This window comes from Mercenaria mercenaria, chromosome 14 (genome assembly GCF_021730395.1).
Source record: "Mercenaria mercenaria strain notata chromosome 14, MADL_Memer_1, whole genome shotgun sequence".
NCBI classification, from domain to species: Eukaryota; Metazoa; Mollusca; class Bivalvia; order Venerida; family Veneridae; genus Mercenaria; species Mercenaria mercenaria.
This window is the reverse complement of record NC_069374.1, coordinates 6,713,820-6,732,804: the sequence shown is the minus strand read 5'-3', so window position 1 is coordinate 6,732,804 and position 18,985 is coordinate 6,713,820. Positions and strand designations below refer to the sequence as shown.

Here is an 18,985-nt window from a genome sequence, read left to right as displayed (position 1 = left end):
GCATGTGATCTATCAATATTTAATCCTGGATGTCAACCAAAAATATGTCTTTAGCAGTCATAATCTGTCCAGCCAAGCACAGATTTATGGCATAAAATAAAGAACATTTTTAGCATAAGTCCAGTTATAGAATTCTCACCTAATCTGTCCAGCCAGTAGAGGATTTACAGCAAAAAGCCAGTAATGGAATTCTTACCTAATCTGTCTGACGAATAGAGGATTTAAGGTATAGTCAATCATGGAATTCTTACCTAATATTTCCAGCCAGTACAGGATTTATGGCATAAAGTCAAGTCATAAAATTCTTACCTAATCTGTCCAGCTAGTAGAGGATTTATGGCATAAAGCCAATCATGGAATTCTTTATCATCTGGAGTCTGTAACAGGAAACCTCTGTATCTAGTCAAGACAGAGAAAGTATTTCTGGCCTGAAAACAAAAACAATAAAATATCTTGATCTGCTGACCTAATATAACATACATCAATTGCTAAGTTTTGACATTTAAATATCTCAATTGCTAAGTTTTGAAATTTGAATATCGAATGAACTGTGGACTGCCTAAAGTCGAGTACCTAGACTGTCAATTTCAAATGCCAGTCAATAGTTTCAGAATTTCAGAGCTAGCTTTCAAATTGTTCACATTGACTCGTCAGTGGTTTTAGATAGTCTTAATCTTGAGAATTTACTCAAGAGTAGTCTCAATTTTTCGACTGCAAGGCAGACAGATTTCACTGACTGACATTTACCATATGTCTGCCTCTATGTCTCAAGTAGTTAGGATTAAAACTGTGGGTGGAAATCGGCACTATTTAAACTTCATGATTTATCATTTTACATACGCATTTTTTCACTAGGAAAACATAAACAATGTTTCAAAGTTGCTCAAAGATAAACAAAAATTAAACTAGATATGTGTCCATAGGACACAGGCGCCCCTACTCCTGCCACTGTAACATGGTTTAATGACTCAAGTTAAACAATTTTTAAGATGTTTGCAACACAAACTTTTAAGAACCTTATGTGTATTTTTCACATAGTTGGCCATAAATCTGGCCTAGCTGAGTAAAATCCTAAATAGTCTGCCTATATATCCAGAAAAGTGGCCTAGAAATTGCCTTTGATGGCATTTTTTGTTAATGCCCGACAGCCATGTTCATTGTTAACTTTATAAAAATTGGAAAAGTTTCAGTGGGGCTGTCGCCTTCTAAGGGTCATAGTAAGGTCACAGCACAAGGTCAAAGGTCAATAAGTGCATATTTGTTATAAACGTCAGATTTTCGCCATTTTTGCTACCTTTTAATATAAACTTGTAATTTTTCGGTGATAATTATGAATTTTAGAAGTAAATAAATTACTTCGTGTAGATTTATTGCATTTGAGACTGGTAAAATTCAAAACGACTAGAGTTATTTCTATAGAATGAGCTTAATTTTTCGTACGCTCTGATATTTTGTTCATTTATAAAAGCTATCTTTTTCATGTTTGATATTCTAAAACTTCCATTTTCAGGCTAACACTTTTTAAAAAGGCTATTTGATTGCCTATGATTGTCTATATGAACAGTACAGGCAGAAAAATTCTATGGCGCGTATTATAAGACTGGTACAGTTAAACTACGTTTGCTCGAAATAGGATTATTCGCGTACTACTCTTGGCTCGAACTCATTGTCAGGTCTATATAATGTGTACTTCACGTTGGCTTGTACTACTGATGTCTCGAACACATTTTGCTTGTCCCTTCGAGCACTTGCGAACATAGTTTGACTGCAATAACTATTGACAGATCTAAAGATTCTTTCGGAAGCATAGAACTCAAGGACGTAAAATAGCAAACTCAGTTTGATTAAGTCTGTTTGTGAGATAGTATGAAATGTGCAAATTCTCTCAAGCATTACCTTAAATGGTCTATCCTGTCAATTAAAAATCAATTCCAGTGGTTTACGCATGTGCTTTAGTTATTTCAGGAATGCGTGGGCGTTTAGAAATACCATCTATGTACAAAAAGTAAGCGATATCAAAGGTTGAATATAGATATTAGATAACCGCAAATGTTATGTTGTTTTTATTTTCATTTCATTAGCATGAAAATGGTACTCATCATATTTTTAAATCAGCTAAAAAATATTTCTTTGCACATTAACATTAGGCTATTATAAGGACTGGTAATCGCTCTTCAAGTGTTTTCAATATCTACAATTTTGTAACTACCAGTGTTTGTTTATGTTGGTTCTAGCAATGTCACACTCAAAAAGGCTTAATAATTGTCAGTGAATTTGAAAGTATATCAAATTTTTTAGTATTATCTTTATGACTGTGAATATAGGGGTAAGCATGTTTGTTTGCCTGTTACAACGCCTTTAGATTTCCGAGTATTTGGTTGGTGATAGAACCGTGTAGAGCAAACTTACCAATGTATCACAAAGGAATCTGATGTTATAAAATGAAACAAATGTGAGCACAAGCTATAGACGTTTTAGCCTGACATATTCAATCAACAGTATTTGTTTATTATAAATCCATCGTTTTAAATTTCAAATCTCTTCTTCATGCTCAGTCTTCTCATCATGAAGAAAGTTATTTTTACTCATTGTATATCTCTAAGTTACTATCGAACGGCCATAATTCATCATTTTGATTAGCTGAACCATCATCTGTCAGTAATCATGAAGATATCGAAAGGTATATTTTCAATATTTCACTGAATCTGCCTTACTATTATAATAAATCTAAAGCAACCTTTCTGATGTTTTTTATATCTTTATTTTTACATTTTAATTTGTAAAACATATGAATGACTAATGTTTCAGTGTCAAGATACTAGCTTTCTTTTCACAATGTAACCAAAGACATCCTGTCTGAAACCAAGTGTCAGAAGTGTAAATTGTTATGATCTGATTCTTTTTCAACTGTTGTTTTGAACAGGAAGTGAGAGTGTGGAAGCAAAGCCAAAAATTATGAGATTCGAAAAAGAAATAGCGTGCTGAATTTTTATAATAAAATAATGCAAATATCGCATTAAGAGCTTCGTTGATAGTTCTTGAAATGTTCTACTTTATTAAATTACGAATACATAAAATATGATGATAAATGTCTGACTGTTAGTAAAAAAGGAAACAAATTACAGCAAATCAAAGACATGGTGTATAGAGTAACTAGTTGAATTCCTACAGATCTGTTCTGTTTTGTTTATTACCGTACATGTTCTGTGTATTGTGACCTATATTTCAGTTATTCCTCTAAAATGGTCCTATTTAACAATCACCGCATGGACAAATTAACATAAATATATATCATATAATGAATTATCACCAGTATTGAAATGATTACTTTAGAAGCTGAGAAGCATTCCATATATGTAAATGTTACTTTCAACAGTATCTCAATCATGTAATAGCGGTCAATTAACCTAATCAGTGTTTCTGGAGTCTCTACAAGTATTAGTCTTTTCCCCGCAAGTAACTGCCAACTTTTCCATATGATTCAGAAGTGGAGGACGAAATTATTCCTTACAATGTCTATTATCAAATTATCATGGAGAACATACACCTCTCCTTGGGATCAAACTTACGACCCCGCGATCCTTAGATCTGTGCTCTCCTTATTGAGCTAAAATACTTGGTTGTATTCCTGACAGTAAAGTGATTTTAACTGTTTATTTGAGATTTTTTTATATATATTTATATGTAATTCATTTCCGTTGTAGTCTTCCTCCTCAAAACCAACCACATTTTTCCTTTCGCACACATTTATCAAAAGGTGTACAGTATGTAAATAATCTTTTGATAGTCAGTTCAAAGCTTAAATTCAAATTTTATTGCTACCTGACTTTTGTTTTTATCTTTGCCAAATTTTGACAGATTTGAATGAAAATTGGACACATTGTTTAATGACCAGTTCAGTTAAATAAACATAACAGCGACATCAACTGTGCGTACATTCATTGAGCCATATGACAGTTCAAATAAGGTAACCTAAAAATAAAACGTCACAGAATGGATGCAATTTGGTGCTGGTCTCTATGCGGAAAATACTGCCACCTGCAGTATTAAACAATTTTGTCATTAAGTGGTGTCATTACTGACATCACAAACCTGATATAAAATTAACATGTTCATATTGAAAATATTGACGGATGTTCTATTTCAACTAAACACTGTTGAACATTCAGAATATGATACTTTGAATTTCTGCTGTGACGAATTTACTAATTATGTGACTTTTAATTTAAGGGTTACCTTATTGTTACCCTTACGGTTAAATGAATACAATTAAGGCTATGATCGTTTTTATGTTTTATTATAATAAAATAATCATTAAACATTGTGTAGAACGTCATTCAAATCTGTCAAAATTTGGCGACTAAAGAAAAAAAAACAGGTGTGGAGTTAGAAACGTTGTTGAGTTCATTATTAATAAATGCACTATTTTGCTTCCTTTTGTACCTTAGAAGTCATTTTCAAAAGTTCATTTTTGACCTTGACATGTCTGTGACCTTGAATTACATTAAAATAACCCTTGGATACGACAGTACCAAAAACATTTTTGCAGTTGATCTACATATATAGATTGGCAAACATGTCAAGTATAACACACTTTGCCATCGTATGCCACTTTTCCTAGATATATATTATTCTATAATTATGTATATATATTTTTAATATTATCATCAGTTTTATTTACAAAGTACTAAAGAGCGTTGAAAAACAATATTTAAACCAATTTAGATGTTTTATGAAAATAAAACGAGTGGACAGCAGTATAGTTTATCTGTAAATGCACTCACTTGACCTTTGACCCCATTATACTGTAATGAGGGACCCCATAAGGCGACAGCCCCTTTTAAATTTAATGTTTGATCCTAAGGAGCACTTTTATAATAATATCCGAGCATTAACAAAAAATGCCATCATAAGTCACTTTTTCCTCAGATATTGGCAGACTAAAAGAGAACACTTCATAGGCTATAAAACAATCCTCTAATGTTTTATGATTCTAAGTCAAGTACATTTTAACATACATGTTTCACAAAACTTTTTTTTTTTGAGTAAGTCTGGACAAGAAGCCTGGTCTTGTGTAGTGAAATAATGATTGTAGGTAAAATATTTTTGGAGCTACGTGCGAAAAAACATTAAAATGACAATTTTTTCCAATGTCAGGGGCCATAACTCCTACAATACTGAATGAATCCGGATGCGAAACCCCAGGTGCACAACTGCACATGCTGACCAACATTCCTGTAAACTTTGGTGACTCTAGGCCAAATACTTTTGGAGCTACGCGCGACACAACATTAAAATGACCAATTTTTAACTAAGTCTGGGGCCATAACTCCTACAATACTGAATGAATCCAGATGCGAAACCCCAGGTGCGCAACTGCACATGCTGACCAACATTCCTGTAAACTTTGGTGACTCTAGGTCAAATACTTTTGGAGCTACGTGCAACACAACATTAAAATGACTAATTTTTTACTAAGTCAGGGGCTATAACTCCTACACGACTGAATGAATCCAGACGCAAAACCCCAGGTGCACAACTACACATACTGACCAACATTCCTGTAAACTTTTGTGACTCTACGTCGAATACTTTTGGAGCTAGGGCACAAAAATGGCATGTTAAACCTACCATGACACCTTGCGTATACATATTGAAAATTTGAAATGTATAAATGTGTAACCAATGAAATGCATGATTTAAAAGAGCTGTCACTAATGGTGACAAATGCCTCCGCAGCACCTTGACCTTTGACCTGGTGACCTTGACCTTTGACCTGGTGACTCCAAAGTCAATAGGGGTCATGCACTCAATAAGTACTATCAGCATGTGAAGTTTGAAGGTCCTGGGTGCAGTGGTTCGCGAGTAAAGTGCCTTCATGCAAAAAGATAACATTGGCCCCTGTGACCTTGACCTTTGGCCTGGTGACCCCAAAGTCAGTAGGGGTTGTGTACTCAATAAGATCTATCAGCACGTGAAGTTTGAAGGTCCTGGATGCAGTGGTTTGCGAGTAAAGAGCCTCCATGCAAAAAGTTAACATTGGCCCCTGTGACCTTGACCTTTGACCTGGTGACCCCAAAGTCAGTAAGGGTCTTGTACTCAATAAGTACTATCAGCATGTGAAGTTTGAAGGTCCTGGGTGCAGTGGTTCGCGAGTAAAGTGCCTTCATGCAAAAAGTTAACATTGGTGTGACGAACTAACGGACATTGGAGTGACAAACGGACGGACAGTTGAAAACTAATATGCCTCCCTTTGGGGGCATAAAAATAAACCGATCAATACCATTTGTTAGGACATATAATGATTGTATTTGGAATGAGATTTCCAGACATGTAATTTTTAGTGTGAAAAAATGGGGGTAAATATTTATTTGAAGCCTCAAAAGTTAGTGATGCGATTTGCGTTGTGAATAGCACCGCTGGCAGGAAAACTTTCTGCATAGTTTAAAATGGCAAGTGGGTTGTGTGTGTAGAGCGTACTAGTCTAATATCAAAGAGCCCTTTGCGCACAATTAGTTGAGCTAATTCAAGACTAACCAACCTTAATGTTGAGAATTTAACCAAGAGTAACCCGTGTACAGGTATATATCTTCTTACCTTAAGAAGTGACTGTTGGTCCTCACTGTATTCTATCTGCGCTGTGGTAAGATTAATTGCACCACGCTCCATTGGATCCTTGTCTGAGTTGTAGATAAACACAAATGGACGTCTCACAACCTGAAACAGTAAAAAAAAATTTTAAATCTAGCTGAAGTCTTGATTAGTAAGAAATAACAATATGGACTTTTCTTTTTCCTAGAATTCAAAAAGAACCTACAGGTTGAAACAAGTTACATCATCAAAGTAAGAAATATTCCCCAACAATCACTGTTTCATATATATCTGCCTATCAAAAAGAGATGAAAAACTGAATTTCTCTTATGAACAAGGGTTTATTTTTAGTGCCAAATTTCACCAATATTTCCCTTTGAAATACTATTTTTTCTGGATCTAAGATCAATTTCAAAAGAAAATGCAACTTTTCCCTTATGAAACTTGAGAACTACAAAGAAACTGATTGTCTTTTAATTTAACAAAATAGCACTAACAAACCTTCAGGAAAGAGATAGCTAACCTACAAAGGTCAATGTATTCTTTACAACTAGATCAGCTTTTAAGTAAATTTCTCCAGAGCAACCAAACAAACTCATGTCTTCTGAGTGATGTTATTTTACAAAAGTTGTGCAGTATAACAAATACATACCACCCATTTTCTGATCCATCCATTTGATTTCTCATCTAGGAAATTCAAATATCCCTTCCTCGCCACTACTGGACTAACTCTGACCTCTTCAACATCAGGTGCAAACACGATGATGTCCTGGTCCGGTCGTATACTCTTGATTGGCAGTGTAAGTTTCCGGTCCGTACTTTCTGATCCACCGGAAGCTGTGGAGTTGGTAAGATTATCAGATGATTTTGACATTTTAACCGGAGCTTCAGAATTCATTGATCTGCAATGAGAAAACATGCATGAAACTTGTTCATTTTTGTTATAAGTTTAATTTCAATAGTAGTGAAAGTCTTACTACTCACAGAAAACAACAAAACTCAATAATTAAAATGCTGCTTTTGAAAATAAATGTAGTCTTTGAATCAAAATCCTGAATAAGACAAAAGAATACAACTTCTTCACTATATGCAATTCACTTGAAAACATAATAGCCGCACCATGAGAAAACCAACACAGTGGCTTTCCAACCAGCATGGATCCAGACCAGCCTGTGCGCAGTCTGGTCAGGATTCATGCTGTTCGCTGATGGTTTCTCTAATTGCAATAGACTTTGAAAGCAAATGGCATGGATCCTGACCAGACTGCGTGGATGCACAGGCTGGTCTGGATCCATGCTGGTCGCAAAGCCACTATGTTGGTTTTTTCATTGCACGGCTCAATTATTAATTTATTTAATTTTGACGTTTACTGCAAATGAACTTTCTAAATCTTATTTGAAAGGGAACCTGGTAAGAACTTCCTGTACTCACACCTAATTAAGGTAGCCGAAGAAGTTAGAGCAGTGAGCAAATGACAGAGCAAGACTATGAATCAATGTTTGCAAGTCTGACTCCTTGGTAAAGTGCCTGTTTTCTTAAACAGTCTGAAAGAAGACATTCTGACAGTATGTCTAACGTCATTCGTCTACATTCAGGAAACCTCGTTTTTATTTTGAGAAAAATATTGGTAATGTAAAACCATTACCAAAAAATCACTACTGGAAAACTGTTAGAAAAATGCATTAAAACCCTAACAAAGATCTTGACAAGGGATTTGCAAACACTTTGGTCTGATTTTAAATTTAAGGGATTTGAACCCATATAGAGTTACATTTTCTTTAGCTCCACTGTTATCCTCCTACTGTTTATTTTACTGCTAACTTACTTGAACATTTCTGAGGAAGAGGAGACCATACTGGACAACATGGACTCGCTGTTTGCTGTAGAATCACTGTCAGTAGATGATACTGAGCTAATCACAGACTCTGTCATTGGTGTCTATAAATAGAACATACAAATGTCATTGGTGTCTATAAATAGAATACACAAAATTCCATTGGTATCTATAAACAAGAGCACCACCTTGCGGGTGCTGACGCTCATCTGATTTTTTTTTGTATAATAGAAATATTGTCCTACCCATGATTTTCTAAGTCTAAAAAGGGCCATCATTCTTGCAAAAAGCAGGATAGAGTTACATTTCTTGATGTACAGTGTCCACTTATGATGGTGAAAAACTGTTGCAAGTTTTAAAGCAATAGCTTTGATAGTTTATGAGAAAAGTTGACTTAAACATAATACTCAACCAAGAAAATGATTTTCTAAGTCCAAAAGGGGCAATAATTATTGCAAAAAGCAGGATGGAGTTATGTTTCTTGCTGTACAGGGTCAGCTTATGATGATGAACAAGTGTCGCAAGTTTTAAAGCAATAGCTTTGATAGTTTAGGATAAAAGCTGACCTAAACATAAAACTTAACCAAGAGAACTGATTTTCTAAGTCCAAAAGGGGAAATAATTCTTGCAAAAAGCAAGATGGAGTTATGTTTCTTGATGTACAGGGTCTGGTTATGATGGTGAACAAGTATTCAAAGTTTCAAAGCAATAGCTTTGATAGTTTAGGAGAAAAGTTGACCTAAACATAAAACTTAACTAAGAAATCTGATATTTTCTAAGTACAAAAGGGGCCATAAATCTTGCAAAAAGCAAGATGGAGTTATGTTTCTTGCTATACAGGGTAAGCTTATGATAGTGAACAAGTATTTCAAGTTTCAAAGCAATAGCTTTGATAGTTTAGGAGAAAAGCTGACCTAAACATAAAACTTAACCAGGCAACGCCGACACCGATGCCGACAACCGCTCAAGTGATGACAATAACTCTTCTTTTTTTTTTAAAAAAAATCAGATGAGCTAAAAAGAATTACAAAATTATGTCATTGGAGGGTGCAAACATTATTACTATCAGGCAAATGAAAAAAATACCCAATGATGACCTCTTTTCACAAAGTAACTTTGCAAATTTCAGTCAAATGTGAAACACATCTAATAAAATCAAATATCGAATTGAATCTAAATTTATTAAAGATAGTTATGTTTATCAAACAAATTTCTTTTATTAATTTCATCATAACTAAAGGAAACCTAAACTTGAATGTATAGAGACTGAACTGTATTCTGAATATGATGTACAATGTATTGAAAATACCTTGACCGATGATGGTGGGTTTGGTGGCAGACGACCCTGTAGAATTAAACGCAGACATTTTGCCGCCAATTCTTTCTCTGGTTCTCCATTTGTCTGGAAGCTAAAATAACTATTGTCCCGTCTCACAGCAAACTTATTCTTCTCGGTTGTATCATCCTCTTTCTCTGTTACGATTTCATCCAACTTTTCTTTAAATTCCTCGGATTTTTCAAGTTTAGTTTGTGCTTTTTTAGTCATATTTGTAACTTCTTTGTCCATTTTACTCAATTCTTGAGTCTTATTTTGTTCAGCTAATTTTTCACGTAACAAAAGTACATGTCTGCACTTTTCAACCTGGGAAAATTCATTAGAAATTGCTAACATACATATTTACATCCTTAGAATAGATGCTTGCAATTTTTAAATCAGAAAATGGTTTTCAAGACAATTCTTTAACATAATACAGACTTAACATGTACTGAGTATTAAAAGGCCAAAATCTCAGTTCCCACTTTTGCTTACCTTCAGTATTCTTGATTAAGTATAAAAAAGTATTAGAACTTTTTACAAAAATTCCAAGCATCTAGGATTTGTACGCACAGCATATTTTTACAGTTTGAAAAATTAATATCATTTTATAATGTGATCACCACACTTCTAAAAAACAGAATTTTATCTTGGAAATATTTACTCCCTAGTTACATCTACACCAATGTAATACCATACATGTCAGGTAAAACACAGCCTAATGGATACATCACATACCTACTGAAAAGAAGATTGAAAAGGTTCGAACCCTATTGGGAACAGTTTTAATTTGGCCTACTGGTGTGCCGTCAGCTAGTTTAACCCTTACCCTGCTAAATTTCTACAACTGATTGGTCAATCATTCAGTTTGGGAAGTAACTCTCATTATTCAAAGGGGTGTTCACTGAAAATTAACTGACTAAATAGCGTACAGTGCAGACCATGATCAGCCTGCATGGATGTGCAGACTGATTTTGGTCTGCACTGGTCGCAAGGGTGGAATCACTTGCTGCCAGCAAGCTAAAGGATAAGAACGGTTACCAATTTTCTACTTGCTAGATGCTGGGTATTAATGGATAAGATTTGAGGTAAATGTGTCTATTTGTTTTGGAAGTTTATTTATAGTCACCAGCAGTGACCCATATTAGTGACTCCTTCAGAAGACTAATAGTAATTTTAGAGGAAGGACAGTGCAAGATATAGAAGATACTCCAAGTTTCAGAAACTTCCCTGGTTCTTTAGAGTACAAGGTGTAAAGTATCCATGGACTATCCCAATGTTAGTAAATTTTAGGTGATGGAGTGGGGGCTCAAACTAAATGAGTACAAGTCGAAAGTGTCCCAAGTTAAAAGTTGAAAGTGTCCCAAGTTAAAATGACCGATCCTTTCAATAGGGCATGATAACAGTCAAAGATTTTTTTAATTAGGAAAGCGTTTAGCCTTATAGATTCTGAACCAGTTATTGGGTCCAAGTGGAACTTACCATTTCAAGTCGTGTCAGTTTTTCCAACTCCCACTGATGGTCAATAAGAAGTGAGTCACCACGCGGACGCCAACCATTCAAATTTTCTTCACCTCGGACATAAGTAGATGATGTATCTAATACACGACGCTGACGTCTTTGTACACCTTTTTTGTATGAAGTTTTAAATTTTAAAACATATACCTATATACCAATATAATTTCTAGGGATGAACAGGTTTAAAGGTCCATTACTAAGGGAAAGTGAGTTGGCAATTTTTTTCATAGCCAATGCATAGACTTCTGCAAGATACTAAATAATGAAGATTGGCAGGTCAAAATTTACAGAAGGTCTTTGGAACTCAAAGAAATGTATGTGTATTATGTTGAAATTTCAATGAATCGACAGAATGACCCCCCAGGTCTTTTTAGCTTTCTTCATACTTCATAGAAAAATAATTGTACATATACTGCGATTTATTTCGAATTTCTACATACCAACTTTCATTTTCCAATAAAATGAAATAGTTTCTGTGCTTTTTAAAAGAAATTAAAATGTTCACTTTCCTTAGAATTGGACCTTTAATTAGACTCAAGTAGATCTACACCAGTATATTTTTTGAAAAAAACTTGTCAATAAACATTTTTTTTTCTGCTTTTAAAAAATAATTTGGTGAGTTCACATTATTTCTGTCAAAACTGAGAAAGATTCAAATTTTTGCTGCTCAAATCAAGGTGACAATTTCAAAATAAAGACTGTATTCCTTCAGGAGTAAGTTAAAACAGACTAAGATCTTAAAAACACTGCTATATGTACCACAGTACAGACCAAAATAACATGAAATACTGCAATACAAATGTTGTTTGTATTATCCTTCCATAGTACTTCCAGTTTCTTAAAATATGGAAAGCATGCATGCTTAAATACATGCTTGTGCAAAAGCTAACATACATGCCTCTGAAAGAGCAAGCAGATGTTTTGTATAGATACCTTCTTAACTACAGTGAATGTCACTTAACTACGTAAATACATACACAAAATACATACTGTAACAATTTTGTGGTTGACTCCTGGCTATGAAAATGGACCTACTATAACATCTTATTAAACAAAAACATCAAATTATATGAACTAAACGATGTCTTAACCTACTTTACTTCTTTACCTCAAATAACTTTTATTTTTGGAATTAAACTGCCTTATTCAGATTTTTTTTTTAAGAATGTAGTCCAAATAAAATATTTTTCACTGCTTTTTTTTTTTTTTTACAAAAGACTGAAAACTGTCTTTTCTATTCATACAAATTACAGTGAGAAAAGATAGAAATTTAACATGGAAACTGCATCTTCATAATGGTACCTTATTGTCAAATCTGTCATAGCAGCCAGCCAGTGGAGTGACATAATGCCAGCCAGTGGAGTGACATAATGCCAGCCTGTGGAGTGACATAATCCCAGCCAGTGAGTGACATAATGCCAGACAGTGGAGTGACATAATGCCAGCCAGTGGAGTGACATAATGCCAGCCAGTGGAGTGACATAATGCCAGCCAGTGGAGTGACATAATCCCAGCAAGTGGAGTGACATAATGCCAGCCAGTGGAGTGACATAATGCCAGCCTGCAAGCCAGTGGAGTGACATAATGCCAGCCAGTGAGTGACATAATGCCAGCCAGTGGAGTGACATAATGCCAGCAAGTGGAATGACATAATGTAGCTGCAACAGGGAGATGGCTGCTTAAGCCAGGTGAAATTTAAATAATTCAGTTAATGACTGACTTATTAAGGCGAGTGTCTGTCTTACATCAATTTTGCACTAGTTCCGCACTAAAATCATGTAAAATGTTAAATATTTACATAATTTGTACTTTTTATGTTACCAAAAACTCTAAAGGGATAGGTTGAATTTTTGTAATGATCTAAAGAAACACAAACCGTATGTTCTTTGGCTGACTTATCACTATCTTACTAAATATCTTCTTTTGAAGAAGTTGGAAAAACAAAGGAACCCAGCTACAAAAACTACGTTACAGCTATGTTATAATTGTTCAATATTTCTTCACCTGATTGCAAATATATACTACATCTGCTCTACTGTTAGTAACTATTGTGCAAAAATCAGTATGTATAATATATATGCCTATGAGTATACATGTATCCATTCCAAATAATCTAACCTATTGAAAAAAAGCACATGTCTCCAAAAAAAGGCCTCATTTTAAATGGAAGTTTGTCATGAACTGATATATAATAAATGTCCATAGAACAAAAACATGTCTTCATAGACAGACCAATTCAAATTGTACATTAAAACTTCACTGGATAAAAAAGGTAGAGCTGACATAAAACAATCCTTATTTGACCTTTAATCTCACCATGTGACATTGACCTTGAATCAAATGACAGCATATCATTCCATAATGGTCTATAGCTGTGGCAAGTTCTTTGAAAATCTTTCCAGGAAGTAAACAAGAGCTGTCACTGATGGTGACAAATGCCCCCGCAGCACCTTGACCTTTGACCTGGTGACCCCAAAGTCAGTAGGGGTGGTGTACTCAATAAGTACTATCAGCATGTGAAGTTTGAAGGTCCTGGGTGAAGTGGTTCGCATGTAAATTGCCTTCATGCAAAAAGTTAACGTTGGGCCCCTGTGACCTTGACCTTTGACCTGGTGACCCCAAAGTCAGTAGGGGTGGTGTACTCAATGAGTACTATCAGCAAGTGAAGTTTGATGGTCCTGGGTGCTGTGGTTCGCGAGTAAAGTGCCTTCATGCAAAAGTTAACGTTGGGCCCCTGTGACCTTGACCTTTGACCTGGTGACCCCAAAGTCAGTAGGGGTGGTGTACTCAATGAGTACTATCAGCATGTGAAGTTTGATGGTCCTGGGTGCTGTGGTTCGCAAGTAAAAGGCCTTCATGCAAAAAGTTAACGTTGGCCCCTGTGACCTTGACCTGGTGACCCCAAAGCCAGCAGGGGTGGTATACTCAATAAGTACTATCAGCATGTGAAGTTTGAAGGTCCTGGGTGCTGTGGTTCGCGAGTAAAGTGCCTTCATGCAAAAAGTTAAGGTTGTGACGAAAGAACAAACTAACTAACTAACGAACAAACGGACGGACAGTTGAAAACAACCGGTAATATGCCTCCCTTCAGGGGCATAAAAAGTTACAGAGCAGGCACAAAATAATAGCAATTTGACCTTTGATCTCACCACGTGACCTTGAACCCACATGACCCAAAGCTGCATTCTGTAGATCTTTCATCATGTTCAACATTTGTGTCAAGTAATTTGAAAATTGAAAGATACAGAACAAACATGACTTTGTAATGAATGGACAGACTGACAGACATACAGCTAGACCAGAAACAATATGTCTCCTCCAAAATATTTTAGGCAGACATAATTAGGTCAAAATAAAAAAAATCTCAAACTACAAACTTCAGCCATAATGTGATGCATGAGCAAATTAAGAGAAATAAATCAGCAACCTAACAGTTTTGCATACCTGCCAAATTAATCATTAATTCCCCTTTTGTCTCTTCAACATGTCCATAGGGATAAATTTTGAAAATAATCTCTAATAGACGATCAAATTTCAGCACACTGCAAGAATAACGGTTAATTTCGTAAGGATATGATTGTCTCATTCAGGTCTTCTTTATAGAAATATGAACAAAAATTCTTCAAAACCACATGGCGTCATTAGACACACATTTAGATAGTATTGCCCAAGTTTGAAGAGGGAGTGGCCAGTATTTGGCAAGTATGCTTCGGTGATATTTAAAATCTCTAACTACGCAGCTGCAGACGAAAGATAGAAGCATAAATATTTCCACAAACCTGGACTACCTGACTCCGACATCTGACGTAGGTACATCTCGTATATTCCACTAACACGGTTACAGTCGGATGACTTTGCCCCACTCCCGAAGAAACTTCTCAATGACCTGAAAGGACTACTGTAATAAGATACAAATGGGAAAACTGTAGTTACTGTCTGATTCATGTATTCTGTAACTATCTTTTGTGAAATACTTCCTTATTCTATAAGACCTTAATCAGCTGTATATCGTTCCAGAGGAATACTTGTGTGCTGGTTACTTGGTATTACCTCTGACACATTCCATAATGCTTTAGGTTTGCTTACAACAAAGGCTGAAGGCTTCAGCCAATCGGCAACATTTCATAAAGAATTGTCACAGAATACTTCAGCTATTTAGAAATTACAATATTATTGAAAAATCAACACTATTACAATAAACATGTATGTTTCAAGTGGTCAATTTTAAGGACAGGCCAAGTCATCTAACATGACTTTCCGTCCAATTCCTTTGCTACCATAGCTAAATGTTTCATGAATTTCTGAAATAAACTAAACTAAGCCATAAATTTAAATTTACAGTCAGACAAATTAATCTTCATTGATGAATAACACAATCTGAAGTCATTTCATCACTTGGCAATTTTTTTTTCACCAGTTACTAAAATTTTCAATACGGCTTGGCTTTAACTGCAGGAATTAGTGGATACCACTCCCAGAGAGGAAATTACTTATGTGCATGCCCACAAAATGCCAATATATAAACATTCTGACTAAGTTTGGTGAACACAGGATAAGTAAGTAAGTAAGTAAGTAAGTAAAGACTTTATTTAATGAGGCTACACATTTGGTTTCCCAATCTTCCATGTGGGCCTCAACATATATATACATATAAACAACAGAGCATTACACAAAGTTACAATACAGAACAAATAAGAATGGTACATAAATAAACGTTTTGTACAAACTGAATAAGAAATGTGGCATAAGAACTGCTTAAAGTTAAATGCAAGCACTGTCAATTGTCGTGATTTTAGTAATTCCAGAAAAAGACACATTACCAGTAAGTAATTTGAGGGATAAAGCTCAAGAGTGACTTACACTAGTCAGCTAGAAATTAAATTATTCCAGATCTTATGCCCATAAACATAGTGCCCAAGTTTGGTGAATATTGGATATTGAAAACTGATCAAGTTAGAGAGCAGACAACGTCAATTTTCCCAATTTTGAGTCAGGGGCGTAGGGATGATTTTAGCATTGGGGAGGGGGTGAGGTCTGGGAGGGGGATACCCCCTACCATCAATGGGGTCTGTGGTGTCCCCGTGAAAATTTTGCTTATAGCTAGAGTAAATGGTGCAATCTGGCAACTTCTTGGACTGCTCAGTAGCTGTTTTTTTAATATGAATGGATTCCGTAATTTAATACATTTAACACATAAAACATTACACATAAGCATCCTGACAGATCCCAAATGCACAGGAGACCTAATATAATTGTTTGGAAATGCAAAATTGCGAGGCTGATTGGGCTTTTCCATTTTTATGTAGAAGCTGTAATACTGGTTTAATGTTATTAATGTTACTAGATCTGTAAAATCTATGATTTTTCTACATTTGATGCGTTGAATTTAATCATTATGATTGGTTTCTTTGATATTTAAAACAATATGTCAAAAATATTTAACTGAAAAGCCATCTACAGATGCCGATTTGCTTTTGTGTTTTACTTTGTTGGCAGAATTTGAGACACAACATTAATTGCAAGTGTCTATAATCTTTTCGGTAGTAAGCAATTAAATACGATTAACTTTCATTAATTAATGTATCGCCTATAAAAATCGAGTCTGCGGGGCGTGAAAATACAGCGACATTGGTCGTTGCAGATTATCGGTTTTGTACAATACCCTGTCACCAAGGTGATCTAGCAAGGAGTCAGCGATATGACAAGATTCTGTGTACATATTGGTCGCCTATGCACTTCATGATAAATTAGCAAGGGAAGACCGCTGTATTTATTCTCAATTATTTCTAGCTTTTTAAATAAATTACGAGTTGGCATTTCGCTGCTCCTCGAAACATTGGGGCGGCGGGTGCCGCCCCTGCCATCCCAGCTCCTACGCCCTTGTGAGTAAATCAAGGGCCATAACTCCAGAAAGACTTGGGAGGATCCAGCTGGTTATAGAACTTGGCCAAGATATTATGCTCATTGCACTTCATGGGCATTAAAAGGAATTTACAACAAGAGGGTCATGATGACCCTGAATCGCTCACCTGTGTAATATGAGCCACATGTTTAAAATGGCAAACTGATGCTAAAATATTAGAAAGTAGGTCAGTAGGTCACATTCATGGTCACTGAGAGTCAGTTTTAAGATTGGTGAGAAAAATTGTACATGTCATCCAAATTTCAAGGCTGTATCTTAAAAAACAAGAAAGTAAGTCAGTAGGTCAAGGTCACAGTCAGGTGACTCCTAATCACTTCGGGTCATCAGGTAATTAAATTATGATTAAGCAATCTAGGAAATATGATTTGATAATTTTTGAAGTTTTTATTCCTATATAACTCATATAACAAGTGACCCCCAGGGCGGGGCCTCTTTTCACCCCAGTAGCATAATTTGAACAATCTTGTATGAGATCCACTAGGCAATGCTACATACCAAATATTGAACTTTCAGACAAGAAGATTTTTTCCCCTATAGATATGTCTATGTTAAATTTGGGAACCCTAGGGCTGGGCCTCTTTTCACCCCAGGGGCATAATTTGAATAATTTTGGTAGAGGAACACTATGCAATGCAACGTACCAAATATCAAAAGCCTATGCCATGGAGTTTCAGGCAAGAAGGTTTTTAAAGTTTTTTCCTATATAAGTCTATGTAAAACTTGAGACCCCCCCCCCCACCCCGGGGCAAGGCCTCTTTTCACACCAGAGTTATAATTTGAATCATTTTGGTAGAGGACCATAAGGTAATGCTACATACCAAATATCAAAGGCCTAGGTCTTGTGGTTTAAGACAAGAAGCTTTTAAAAAAAAATTTCCTATTATAAGTCAATGTAAAACTTGTGACCCCCGGGGCGGGGCCTCTTTCCACCCCAGGGGCACAATTTGAACAATCTTACTAGAGGACCATTAGATGATGTTACATGCCAAATATCAAGGCTCTATGCCTTGCAGTTTTGGACAAGAAGATTTTTAAAGTTCTTCCTTTCGGTTGCCATGGCAACCAGAGTTCTGCATGGAATTCAATTCTTTGAACAATTTTTAAAGGGGGCCACCCAAGGATCATTTCTGTGAGTTTGGTTTAATTCTGCCCAGTGGTTTTCAAGAAGATTTTTTTAGAAAATGTTGATGGACGGACGACGCACGTCACACGACGGACGGACATCGAACGATCACAAAAGCTCACCATGAGCCTTTGGCTCAGGTGAGCTAAAAACTATAAATACATTCTGCATGCCCATGGGCAGAATGTCAAGCCCGCCAGCTGTCTATAAAAGTAATATTAAAAAAAATCAATATAATATAAGTCCTTACCAGGTAGAGATAGGTCAAAATACACTTTGATATTGGATAAAAAAAGTTTCAGTATAAGCTATTTATAGTAACAACAAAGGGAAGTATTTCTAAAAACAAAGTTGCCTCATGGTGTTGAACATATATGACAAGTTATATCATAATCCTTTTATGCATGAAGAAGACATGCTCAATACAATGTACTTCTTGTATCTGACCTTTGGCCTCTAAGTGTGCCATTGACCTTAGACCTAGTTCTTGCGCATTACACTCCATCTCATAATGGTGAACATTCATGCCAAGTTATATCAAACTCCCACCATGCATGAAGAAGAAATGCTCCGGACAAACTTCAATTTGACCTTTGACCTCCAACTGTGACCTTGACCTTTGGAATAGGAACATGGGATTTGCACATGACACTCCTTCTCATGGAGGTAAACATTCATATC

At 35.6% G+C, this 18,985-nt stretch overlaps 1 protein-coding gene across 1 annotated transcript in view; it reads right to left on the bottom strand.

Moving 5' to 3' along the window:
- LOC123528104 (kinesin-like protein unc-104) overlaps positions 1 to 18,985 on the bottom strand; it is a 116,926-nt gene that overhangs the window by 7,887 nt on the left and 90,054 nt on the right. Inside the window, exons 39-45 of the mRNA XM_053524004.1 lie at positions 15,038 to 15,156; positions 11,223 to 11,368; positions 9,735 to 10,067; positions 8,417 to 8,529; positions 7,244 to 7,493; positions 6,598 to 6,717; positions 310 to 428 (exon numbers count right to left, since the gene is read on the bottom strand). Coding sequence (XP_053379979.1) covers positions 310 to 428; positions 6,598 to 6,717; positions 7,244 to 7,493; positions 8,417 to 8,529; positions 9,735 to 10,067; positions 11,223 to 11,368; positions 15,038 to 15,156 — 1,200 coding nt within the window. The remainder of the gene's footprint in view (positions 1 to 309; positions 429 to 6,597; positions 6,718 to 7,243; positions 7,494 to 8,416; positions 8,530 to 9,734; positions 10,068 to 11,222; positions 11,369 to 15,037; positions 15,157 to 18,985) is intronic.